The 13,106-nt window shown below is 45.5% G+C and overlaps 1 protein-coding gene across 2 annotated transcripts in view; it reads left to right on the top strand.

Annotated features, from left to right (window-relative positions):
- CDC123 (cell division cycle 123) overlaps positions 1–13,106 on the top strand; it is a 414,248-nt gene that overhangs the window by 124,012 nt on the left and 277,130 nt on the right. For both annotated transcript variants that reach the window (XM_086919873.1, XM_086919878.1), the window contains one exon: positions 1,845–1,940. In XM_086919873.1, the coding sequence (XP_086775999.1) occupies positions 1,845–1,940 (96 nt within the window). The remainder of the gene's footprint in view (positions 1–1,844; positions 1,941–13,106) is intronic.

Genomic DNA, 13,106 nt, shown 5'->3' with positions numbered 1-13,106 from the left:
TCGGCCAACAGTTCAGGCCTTCGTTCCCCCATAATTGCAGTGAATATCCCAAACGCTCTGCCCCAATTACCTATCGTTTCATCGACTCTGAAAGCGGCCATCTTGGCGCGCCAAACACTCGGGTGCAGAAACTCTTTTTGAATTTTCACATGCTCAATCTCGTAATGATCAGTTAATAAAGAAAACATGTTTATATATTTGTCAGCCCATATCCTCTCTTTGACTTCAATCGGAATATGCTGAGCAACTTTCTCCCTTCTCGAGGGTACAGACCCCTCCCCCGCAATCGGCAATAGCTGCTTACCTGAACTGGAAGCTGTGACCGTAGTCGCTGCCGAACTCATGCCCGCTGCGGGTTGTCCTACTGGAGCCTGCGGGGGAACAAAAGGACATGGTGCCTTTGCAGCCTCTCTTGATAGCCGCAACTGCTTCATTACAGCCCTGGCGTCGTCTGCCGTTGCCCCCTCACTCCAACCATGCTGCCAACTGTGCAGCCAGCTCGGGAGGCATATCCTCCCCATTCGCTGGGGTGACTATAACAGGAATCGGTTGCCCTTCATTCGGGACCGGGATCGGGGCCTCAGTTGGTGTATCCGGGTGCGCCGGCGGCGCCTCGGGAACCGGGGCCTCTCCCCCAGTTGCGCCTCTCTTGGCCCTTCTAACTCTCCCGTTAGGGACTACTCCCGGCAATGCTGGTCCGACGATCCGCTTAGGGCCTTCTACCCCGTTCATTGCCGCCATCTGCTTCTTCATCTCGGCCATGTCTTTCACGAGCATGCGGAGCATCTGATCGGTACCGACCCGCTTTCCGACCTTCTTGCCCGGCATTGTCCCACGCTGATTCTCTGAAAGAACAAAGAGAAAATTAAAACGCTCAAAAATGGCTCTTCGTTCCGTCTCGAGCTCGCTCGAGCTCACGTGCAGCGGGGAGGTGCAGCTTCAGAGCACAGGAACAAGAGGATGCTTCCTTGGCTTGCCGCTCCTTTTATCCTTCTTCGGGCGGGCGTAAACCCGCCCCCGCCCGCCTCCGGGGGCGTGGCTGGCGGCTTCAGTGTCTAGGACAACCCACTCTTGGGCGGGAAAAAGCGCGCCCCGGCTACGCCGCTTTGGGCATACCAGCCGAGACTCGCCTCCCGCCCAAGATGGCTTCCCGGGGGGTCGGGGCACTCCAGCATACGTTCGGGGGGACCGAGTGGTCGCCCCTTTCCATTATAATCGCAAGTCAGAAGACAACCTGCCCACCGACCTGTTATTCCAATTTACATATAAACACAAAAATATATTTAAAAAATGCAATGCTCGCCTGGGGTCTCGATCACCTCTTGCACATCCTGTTATGAACTCTCACCAATAACTCAACAGCACTTGAATTAAAGTTCCCCCTGTTTCACCCGTGCGGCACTCATTGCCCCAGACACAAAGTCATACAGAAATGCATGCAAACACCCGCGCTGGTTACATAATTTTAACCATATTCCTTTATTCAATGTGGGTTAGGGATGCAACTTTACTTCTTCCTGAAGTCTGCCATAGAGAAAGGTTGCCAATGTCACTCTTAACTTTCACAATGAAGCATTTTTCTTTAGACAATGACTGGGTCCTGAAAAGGTAAATCTTTAATAACGAAGTTTAAAGCACCCATGTATTGCCTTAATGCCATGAGAGAGAACTCTCTCGTTCTCTGCCTTTCTTTCTCTGTCTTTCGCTCTCATCAGCACAAGTTATTGTGTTCACAAATTTACCTTACATTTGAATTTAAAAATGACTGGTCTAGAAAGTTGTAATTCAAGAACGTTGTGTATATATTATATCAGTGTATATGTTTTTGTTATCTACCTGCACAGGCGCCAGAATTTCCTGATTTTGCCCTGAAGGTCCAAGAAGCAATCAACTCTCTCGGAGGCAGTGTTTTTCCTAAACTTAATTGGAGTTCTCCAAGGGTAGGCACTTCATATTTCATGATTAATGCTTGTGCCGTGTCTGTAATTTCATCTATTTTGTGGATGTAAAGTACATATATGATTTAAAGTACAAATAATAGAAAAATGTCTAACGTTCTTCTAGAACTTTGACACATGTATGCTGAACTAACAGAGATGAAAACAAAGTCCTTATTTCTGCTTGGGAACTGTGGAATGTAGAATGCTGAAGCACAATGAGACTCCATAGGGGTCTTTGCTGCTATTATATATCTCATCTCTTATTTCCTTGCTAAAGAAAAACCTATCCTTCCAAACATTTGTGTCATTTGTGCTCTGGTACTGAAAAATAACATTTTAACCCATACAAAGATGATATTTCGGGCCAGGCATCAACGTTATGTTTTCCTTCCAAACAGACCTGGAAACATACTGGATAACGGATATAACAATATACCTGTTCAGATACGCAACCAGGTCGACACAATTCCACACCTCTTATAGCAAGCACCCTGTTTTATTGTGCACAGAATACTCTGTGAGAAGTTGAGCCTAGCTTGAGTAGTTATGGTGTGTGCAAGGTAAGCCTCTGAAAGTGTTTAGCACGTGTCGAGGAGCTTGCTGTTCTGTTGCTTGATCAGAAGGTTTAAAGTAGGGGGCGGTTAAGGAAATGTATTTGGCTTTATTTGCTACTATGTTGTGTGTGCAAAATATCCTTTGAGTGGGTCTAAGCAAAGGATATTTTTATGGAATTTTCCGTTGAGTTTTGTCTACAAAATAAACTGCATGAGTTTATGTTGAGCCACTGTGTGAAGCACCTATGTTTAATTATGAATTCAAGAAACCCGGAGTGTGTAGGGTTTGAGCCCGTGGAGTAATTTATTGAGTTGAGTTCTAAATTGTCATTGATGAACCAAGAGCTATCCTATTTTGATGGTTGAGTATGGGTTGATGTTATGTTCATATGCACACAACACCTTGTGGTTTTAATTGAGTGTGGCTTGAGGGTCTTTATGATTGGTGCACACCATTTTCTGCAAGATAAGTATAGGGCTGGAAATAATACTCCTGGTTAAGAAGTAGGTTGTCCCTGCCTTGTGAAGTATGTAGTTATCCATACACTGTTTTGGAGGACAGCAGTTTGCCTGACTACGTTGGAGTTTTTGTCATGAATAACTTGAGCTCGTTAATAAAATGTACGTTCTGTGGTGGTCAACGTAGGAACAACCTTATCAGTATTGGTTGCAGTGGTCGGTCATAAACCCTGTCCTTTGTTTTCTTTCCTTGTGGAAAGGGTGGATATGCTTTTTGTTGCTTGTCTTATGTTCTGTAAAAGGGTATGCATTGTAATGTTTTCTTTTCTTAGTGTTTCTAAAATATGGTGATTTGTTCTCCTGTGTGCTCCTTGTTGCTCCTTTTCAACTTAGCAGCCATGATACCATCTTAAATGCCTCTGGTAAGACACCTGGCTCTTGGTGTAGGAGTAGGATTAGCACAGAAGTTGGCCTGCTCCTGGCTTAGTATCCTTATCTTGATGTGTGCCTATTACTAATAAATTAGAAGATAGTTTATACTTTCTGAATTCTTACTTGAAAACTTTCAGAGTAACGTCCCTTGAATTAGAACACATTCCCAAATCCGTTGTAGTGAAATACTTTCTGGTGTGCTCATATTGATTCTGTAACCACTTTAATCGTTGCTGCAACTATTAGCAATAAGGTAGTCTACCTGCTAATCTCATCAGACATTACTCTTTCCCTGGACATCTTAACAATTATTTTTAGTCCACTAATCCCTCTTCTCCCCCAAGAGTAAGGTAAAATGAAGAATCTGTCAAGGCAGGTAAAATTGGTAATATTTATTCAATCGAAGATAATTAAAAAAAATGCCAACCTTAATCTAGCCATCCAACTGCCTTGTATGACATTCCATTGGCATTCTAATTTATAATTTGAAGATTCTTTGAAAGCAACACATCCCTGGGATATGCAGATTATAACACTGTAAGAGGGCGGGTCTGATAAACAGGCGTGGAGGCGGTAGTGGTGGTTTAAAGAAAACAGGTTTATTGGATATAACGGATGAGGTAACGGGTGTAGGTAGGGAATCTTCGAATTTGTCGTCTTCTTCTTCCTCTGAGGTCTCCGGGGAGGTCTCCGGCGATGAAAGGGCTCGGGCGGTGTTCGTCAGGTCTTCAGGACGTGGCGGTTTTCCCCGGTGGCTCATAAGAGAAGGGAGATAAAGGAGGGTATCGTGAGAACTCTAAAGTAAGTTTAGGAGACAGCAGTAATACCGTCACCACACCTTTCGTGACTAGGGACAAAAAGAAACCTGACGGGGTAACGTGTGGGGAAAGGGAGAATGGGAAAAAATAGTGATAAGGGAGATTCAGGATATTGGCGGAAGCTATATTGTACATAGGCAGGTACTGAGTGCTCATAAATAAGATCAGTCCCAGTGCTTAGGGCAAGACTCGACAAATGTATACCGTGTCAAAAGAAGTAGGGCTGTCAGGATGAACCGTATTATCAAGCACTTTAAACTACCCCGTACGGATACTCGTGATTTGACTTTACACAGTTAACCAGTACCCTTAGCTAGCAAGGAACATAAACACTCAATTTCCCTCCCCGATTCTTCTTCCTCCCGCCTCCCAATACAATTTCCCTCGAGTCGGTATCACTCACCAACCCTGCCGTAACTCTTCCTAGAGTCACGGCCGCTCTCCAGCATCCACCGGACACCACCAGTCCTCGCACCAGCTGTCGTCTTCGACGTCCTGTTCGGGGCTGAACTGGGTCTCCTCGGGTCCCGCGTCCTCGGTCTCCTTCTCTGTGTTCCTTTCTCCGTCTTCAACCTGGACGCCGATTGTTTCCACCCACGCGTTTTTATGGTGTTCTGCTATTGGTTCTGCCGTATCACCTCCGGGTTGATACTCCTCCCCTTCCGGGTTACGGTACTCGGCGTTCACGCTTTCCTGAGAAGAAACAGTAAAGGATCGTGGGTGTTGCAGTCCATTATTAGTCCACGGTAAGGTACGATTGTCGTCCAAACCGGCTACTTCCTCACATCCCCTTTCCCTTGCTGTCCTTCTACTAGAGTCTGTACATTGGGGATATCGAGATAAATAGTCCGCATTGCCTTGTTCCTTTCCTTTCCTGTGTTTCGTTTGGAAGCGGTATGGTTGGAGGGAGAGAAACCATCTTAGTACCCTTTCATTATGACCCTTATTTCTGGCTAGCCACTCTAAAGGGGCATGATCAGTAAAAAGCGTAAACTCTCTCCCTTCCAGATAGTACCGCAAGGATTCAATGGCCCATTTGATGGCTAGAGCCTCTTTTTCAATAGTCGCATAGTTTTTCTCCCGCGGGAATAATTTGCGGCTGATATACAAGATTGGTTTCTCCCCTTGAGGTGTTTCCTGTGATAGAACTGCTCCCAAGCCTTGATCAGACGCATCGGTCTGTAAAATGAATGGTCTAGAATAATCAGGACTGATCAGCACTGTGTCTGAGGTCAGTGAGTGTTTTAAAGCGTTGAATGCCATGACTACCTCAGCTGGGGGAAATTCTAGGATTTTTTCAGTCTGACTATTTTTCTGTAGCAGATCCGTTAAAGGAGCAGCCACCTGAGAGAAATTAGGGATGAATCTTCTATAATACCCTAACAATCCTAAAAAGGCTCTCAAATCTTTCTTTGTTCTGGGGAGAGGTATTTGTGAAATGGCTGTCAATTTTGATTTCTGGGGTCTTATCACTCCCTCTCCTAACAAATAACCCAGATATTTTACCGTCTGGGCAGCCAAATGGCTTTTGGCAGGGTTCATTCTCAGTCCATAAGACCCCAGGGTTTGGACTACTTGAAATAGATGTGAAAGATGTTGCTCCCAGCTGTCACTGTAGATCACAATGTCATCTATATAGGCCCCAGCATAGTTGGTATGTGGCCTCAATATAATATTCATGGCTCTCTGGAAGGTTGCTGGCGCCCCATGTAGTCCAAAAGGCATGACCTTGAACTGATATAGTCCATCTGGGGTGGAAAATGCTGTTTTTTCTCTGTCCTCCTTTCTGAGAGGTATTTGCCAGTAGCCCTTACATAAATCTAAGGTACTAATGTACTTGGCTCTCCCTATCCTCTCAACCATTTCATCCACCCGAGGGAGGGGGTAGGTATCAAAATCAGAGATTTTGTTTACTTCACGGAAGTCAATGCAAAATCTGACTGACCCATCCGGTTTTGGCACCAGCACTATGGGCGAATTCCATTCGCTCCTGGAGGGTTCAATAATGTCCATTTCTAGCATGCTTTGGATCTCTTCTCGTATTACCTGGCGACGTGCTTCAGGTATACGATAAGGTCTCAACTTAACTCTTTTCCCCGGTGGAGTTTTTATGACATGCTCGATCAAAGTAACCCTCCCCGGTTGATTGGAAAAAACATGGGACAAAGGATGCAGTCGTTTCCTCAACTCTTCTGTCTGGGTGTGTGATAATTCAGTATCAATACTCTGTTGAAACAAGGGGTTAGAGGCTTCTATCAGATGTACTATTGCTGGGGCGGGCCCTTCCCATTTCTTAACTAAATTAATGTGGTAGATCTGGGATACATGTTTGGTAACATCTGTTTCGATACGATAAGTAACAGGAGTAACCTGTGCAATGACTTTATAAGGACCCTGCCATTGTCCTAACAACTTTTGATCTGATGTAGCCATCATAAGCAATACCAGATCCCCTACCTGAAAGGATCTATTCTTAGTCCCTTTATCGTATTGTCCTTTCTGGTCATTTTGGGCGTTCTCCAAATTGGTACGGACAATATCTCTGATTTGTCTCAAGTGTGTTTTTAAGTTTGAGACATACTCCGGAAGGGGTTTAGCATTGTCCGGTTCTTTTTCCCACTGTTCTATCGCCATATCCAGCAATGTACGAGGTTTGTGTCCGTACAATAGCTCAACGGGAGAATACCCTGTACTTCTCTGTTCCTTACACCTAATGGCAAAGAGTGCTAAGGGAAGCATGTCCTCCCACTTGCGGGCTTCTAGTGCCAATAGTTTTTTTAGTGTGGTCTTAATTGTGGAGTTGTATCTTTCCACCAAGCCATCGGTTTGTGGGTGGTAGGCTGCAGTTTTGATCTGTTTCACACCCAACTGAGCACAAATTTCTCTCATCATTTTCGACACAAAGGGAGTTCCCTGGTCTGTTAGGATTTCTTTTGGAAATCCCACCCTGGAAAAAATACCAATCATAGCTTTCGAGATATTAGTCGTATCTGGTCGTCTAAGGGGTACTGCTTCGGGGAATCGAGTAGCATAATCCACCAGTACTAAAACATAACGACAACCACTACGGGAAGGCAACAAAGGTCCTATTATGTCCATGCCTACTCGACTAAATGGCTCATCAATAACAGGAAGACGACACAAAGGAACTCTGGGAGGTTGGTATCGACTATGTTTTTGACAAATCGGGCACTCCCTACAATATCGTTTCACCTGTTGATATATTCCTGGCCAAAAAAACCGCTCTAGGATGGCTTTCTCCGTTTTCTCTGCACCAAAATGCCCCCCCCAACAAATGGCTATGTGCTAGATACAATACTTTATCTTGAAACAGTTTGGGGACTAACAACTGTGCTTTTTGATTGGGACCCCCTTTTCTGTACAGCAAACCTCCTTTAACAAAGAAGTATGGACATACGTGTTGTGGCTCTTCACTGTCATGGGCTTTACTCCATGCTTCTGGATATTTGACAAGTAATCCTCCTCCCCCTCCTTAGCGCCTTGAGACCCTCTGGGTATGTAGTGCGCTATATAAATTCTCTGACTTGACTTGACTTGACTATTGGATCCTCTCTCTGAGCCGCATGAAAATTCCTGTCTGCCTCCCAGGGGTTCTCTTCAGCGATTACCGGCATGACTATGTGACCCTTCCCTTTCTCTGCCCGTCTTTGCCTTTTGCTTTTCCGTTCTTTAGACAGAGGCCACTCTTTCCCGGGGTCGGTGGAGAAAGGTGCCGTGGACAACCAATTGTCTTCGGACCTAGGAGAACTTTGTAGCAATTCAGTCAACTTGGGGTAATCATTCCCTAGGATTATTTGTTCCGGCAAACGTGGTATAAGCCCCACAGTCATGGGAGTACCCTCGTCCTGAGAATGTTGTATTTGTACTTGTGCAGTAGGATAGGGTTTGATATCACCGTGGACACATTTAATAGCCACCATTCCCTCTATGGGTCCTAACGTATTTCCCAAATCCTGAGGTCTCACTACGCTTTGTAAACACCCCGTATCAGCTAAAGCCGTTAAAGGTTGTCCATTGACTGACACAGTGCATCTATACGGGGGGGTTGTTCTTTCTTTAGGGGAGCAGTAGTAATTCCGAACCATTCCTATCTCCATAGGTTCTTCCTTTTGTGGACAAAATCTTGCTATATGGCCCATTCCTCCACACTGAAAACACTGTGGACCTGCAGGTGGGGGTCTTATCGGGAATGGAGCACTCAAAGGGGGAGGGCTCGGAATGAAAGTCAGGGTCTCAGGTTTCTTGGGCGTAGTAGGCCGGGGATGTCTAATTCCAGTATGGTTTCCGGTTTTCCCTGTATTCTCGTCTTTTCCTTTTTGGAAGTCTAATGCTCTATGATAAGCGCTTGCTATTTCAACAGCGGTTTCTAGGGTAAGATTCGCCTGTTGTCGCACCCATCTTTGAATTGGGGGGTGGAGCGATGTCAGATATTGTTCTAGATAGATCTTGGCCATGATTCCGTCCTTGGTTGTAGTAGCAGGTTTAAGCCAACGATCAGTCATATCTTTCACTCGGAAATATAAAGCACGGGGGGTTTCCTGAGGGCCTTCTTTCATTTGTCTCAACTTCACCCTGTATGTCTCTTCATCTATACCTAATCTTTCCAGGATACATTTTTTTATATCCGCATAAGGGACCGTGCCTTGTAATGTTGCTGCCTGATACGCAGCTTGTAAGTCACCTGATAACAAAGGTCCCAAATACTGGCCCCACTTGTCCGCCGGCCAAGACGCAGCCGTGGCCATTCTCTCAAAATTATTAAAGAAAAAATCAGGGTCTTCTCCTGCTACATATCTCTGTAGCACAACTGAAGGTAGAGTGGTAGGGCCTTTTTGTTGTCCTAGCACTTCGGTAAGTTTACCCATGGCAGCCTCATGGGTTTGTCCTTGACCCGAAATAACTTTTTGAATCTTTTCCCGGTCTTCTTCAACAACATTTAGAAATCGTTCCATGATTTTTCCCAGGTGTTCCTGATTTTCGGCCATCTTTGCCATGGCAGCCTCCATCTTGCCTTCAGATCCCACTTCTGACACCACTTGTAAGAGGGCGGGTCTGATAAACAGGCGTGGAGGCGGTAGTGGTGGTTTAAAGAAAACAGGTTTATTGGATATAACGGATGAGGTAACGGGTGTAGGTAGGGAATCTTCGAATTTGTCGTCTTCTTCTTCCTCTGAGGTCTCCGGGGAGGTCTCCGGCGATGAAAGGGCTCGGGCGGTGTTCGTCAGGTCTTCAGGACGTGGCGGTTTTCCCCGGTGGCTCATAAGAGAAGGGAGATAAAGGAGGGTATCGTGAGAACTCTAAAGTAAGTTTAGGAGACAGCAGTAATACCGTCACCACACCTTTCGTGACTAGGGACAAAAAGAAACCTGACGGGGTAACGTGTGGGGAAAGGGAGAATGGGAAAAAATAGTGATAAGGGAGATTCAGGATATTGGCGGAAGCTATATTGTACATAGGCAGGTACTGAGTGCTCATAAATAAGATCAGTCCCAGAGCTTAGGGCAAGACTCGACAAACGTATACCGTGTCAAAAGAAGTAGGGCTGTCAGGATGAACCGTATTATCAAGCACTTTAAACTACCCCGTACGGATACTCGTGATTTGACTTTACACAGTTAACCAGTACCCTTAGCTAGCAAGGAACATAAACACTCAATTTCCCTCCCCGAGTCTTCTTCCTCCCGCCTCCCAATACAATTTCCCTCGAGTCGGTATCACTCACCAACCCTGCCGTAACTCTTCCTAGAGTCACGGCCGCTCTCCAGCATCCACCGGACACCACCAGTCCTCGCACCAGCTGTCGTCTTCGACGTCCTGTTCGGGGCTGAACTGGGTCTCCTCGGGTCCCGCGTCTTCGGTCTCCTTCTCTGTGTTCCTTTCTCCGTCTTCAACGTGGACGCCGATTGTTTCCACCCACGCGTTTTTATGGTGTTCTGCTATTGGTTCTGCCGTATCACCTCCGGGTTGATACTCCTCCCCTTCCGGGTTACGGTACTCGGCGTTCGCGCTTTCCTGAGAAGAAACAGTAAAGGATCGTGGGTGTTGCAGTCCATTATTAGTCCACGGTAAGGTACGATTGTCGTCCAAACCGGCTACTTCCTCACAAACACCTTTTCTCTTGAAAGACTATAACACATAGATTAAGGTGAATACTCTATTAAGCCAAATGCAAAACATCTACATGTTGTTTATTTATTTAATATGGAAAGAAACATATGGGATTTTAACATAAATGCTGTTACATGAAGATAAAATACATGGTACATGGGTTATTTTGACAGCCAGGGAGAGCACACATAATCTGCGGTTATTGCGAATTGTGATTACTTGAATCCTTGGAACAAGGAAAAACAGACATAACTTCTTAGTAGTAGATGTTGTTCATTCAAAGAAATAAATAACCTTTGAAGTTCTTCAAGTGAGGATAAGTGGGAAAGGTTGTTAAAGTCTGGTTCATGCCTGTCCTGAAGACTACTGTTTTAGGGGGTAGACTTTAAAAGGGTATTTAAAAGCGTCTACACTTGGGTTAGAGGGTTCTTACTTACATTTTCTTTGCTGGCCAGGTAAGTGTGGGGGGAGTTGGGTAGAAATATGATAGAGGGGAGGAAAGGGGAAAGTTACAGTAGTCTTTTATATTTTGTTGGAAATATTGATACTGTCAACACCTTAAGTAAACACACATTTTGAGACATAGGATCAAGGCCATGTGAGTCTCCTCAATAGATGGCAGCCATTTGCAAATAAGACAACTTCACAGGGCGACATTCATAGTCAAAACCTTAAACAATTGTTCACATTTAAGAATCAATATATAAGGCAAAAATTTGTCAAATTCCAATTGGCGTCAAATAACTCAAATACTAGAGGAATCAACATAAGGTCAAACTCCAAAGCAAGTAAATAGCCAGCACCCGAGTGTAGTTCATCAACAGAATTAGCGTACCTCTGCTCAAATATGTTAAATATTAAGTAATGGACAGACAAGTGCAGTCTGCTCCATAGTAAGTAAGCAAACATTCAAAGTATAAATTAACAGATAGACTTAAATGAAGTCTGCACAGTTCAGAAAGCAAGAAAGGTCTGGCACACCTCCCAGAAAGGGCACGTTGTATAGGTTTCCAGCAGTGAAAATGACACTCTTTACATGGTGAGATCTTTTTGTTTGATGTTCAATTTTTATTGATTTTGTGAGCGTACAATAATAAAACCTGAATACAAACCGCACAGCATAATCAGTAGTATAAATACATATGACATTAGACAAGCAAAACTTCCTTATATCGGCATACACTGACGTATCTCCTCCCACCAAATGATAGATGGGAATGGACTTAGAGAGGACGGGGAAGCTGACTAACCTACCATTCCCAACGTTTGCCGCAAATTTTCCGATAGTTGTCTGGGCACCCCCTGGCTTCATACAGTGGCAGTTCTTGTGTGGCACACCAGCCTATTCCTTTACGCCAATGTGCTCTGTTAGGTGGGACGGGATTCTTCCACACCATTCCGATTTCTCGCTTGGCCACCACAAGGGCAGTGCCCAAGAAATATTTGTATGCTCTAGACCCATCTAACCTGTCTGTGACACCCAGTAGTATGTTGAAGGGGTTGTGCGGTATCTCCCATCACAGCACCTCTGTAAGCTCCATTTCCAGTGACTCCCAGTAGGAAGCTATGCGTGAACAAGACTACACCATATGGAAAGAATCCGCGGGCTCCGCCCCACATCGTGTCCAAGATGGGTGTGGCAGTAGGCCTGCCCTATGTAAGCGGACAGGGGTGAGGTAGGAGGTATGCAGGTAGTATAGGTGGACCACACGGAGTCTGGCTGAGAGAGTGATGGTCTTGGGAGCCATCAAGGCATCCCTCCCGTCGTCATCCTCCAGATCAACCAGCCAGGCCTCCCATCTAGTTCTCAGTGGGTCAAGGGAGGTGGGACCATAGTTAGTTAAGGAGCAATAGATGTGAGATACTCGTCCTCCCCCCGCCCCCCACATCCCTCCACAACTCGCCCATAATTTGATCTTCTAAGGGGCTGTGCTCAGGCAGCGACGTGCCTGCTGCTATATGTATGCTAAGAGTGAGGCGGAGTTACAAATACTTAAAAAACTGTGACAGGTGGAGTGAGTGTTTGGTCTGAAGGTCTGAGAAGGAGCGGATATGGTCACTGCCCCAAATGTCGCCGAGCTGTGAGATATCAATAAGATCCCAGCCTCTGAAACCCTCCAGGCCCCCCACCTCTTGCAGCCATGTGCCTTGCCAGAGGGGTTTTTGCTCTGTCAGTTTATTTCCCCATGGGGTATAGCGCAGCGATGCATGCCAAGCTAGCAGAATTGCGTGGGTTACTGTGGGTAAGCTCTTAGGGATGGGTCCCCTATACATCATAGTTTAGACCTGAGAGAGTCCCAGATCCCTCAATTCTGTCCTGTAGGCAGGGTCAGACCAGCCTCCGTTGAACCAATTATGCAATGTTAGGAGGCGGGTTGCTAGGTAATATAAGTACAAATTTTTCATCCCCATGCCTCTATCGAAGAGTGGAATTTGGCAGTGAGAGAGGGCCATTCATGGCCGTGAACCATTGCAGACGAACCTCTCGATCAAGCAGTCCAATCCCTTGAACCAGGGCCGGGGAATATGGAATGGGGAGTTATGAATGATGTAGAGAAAACGGGGAAGAATCATCATTTTAAAAAGTGCTACTCTACATAGTGGGTTTAACGACAGGGTTTGCCACTTCTGGAGGTCTTTTTTGACTTTGGTGACTATTGGGGTGATATTAAGTGCCCAGGCCAGCACAGGTGCAAGGCAATCTAGATTCTCGAGTACTTAAAAGATTGTCGTCTGATGGGGATAGTAGATTGACAGTCAAAACACTCACTAGA

This window comes from Lissotriton vulgaris, chromosome 1_1 (assembly GCF_964263255.1).
Source record: "Lissotriton vulgaris chromosome 1_1, aLisVul1.2, whole genome shotgun sequence".
NCBI lineage: Eukaryota > Metazoa > Chordata > Amphibia > Caudata > Salamandridae > Lissotriton > Lissotriton vulgaris.
The sequence above is the reverse complement of the archived record's forward strand: the minus strand, read 5'-3'. Positions and strand labels throughout refer to the sequence as shown.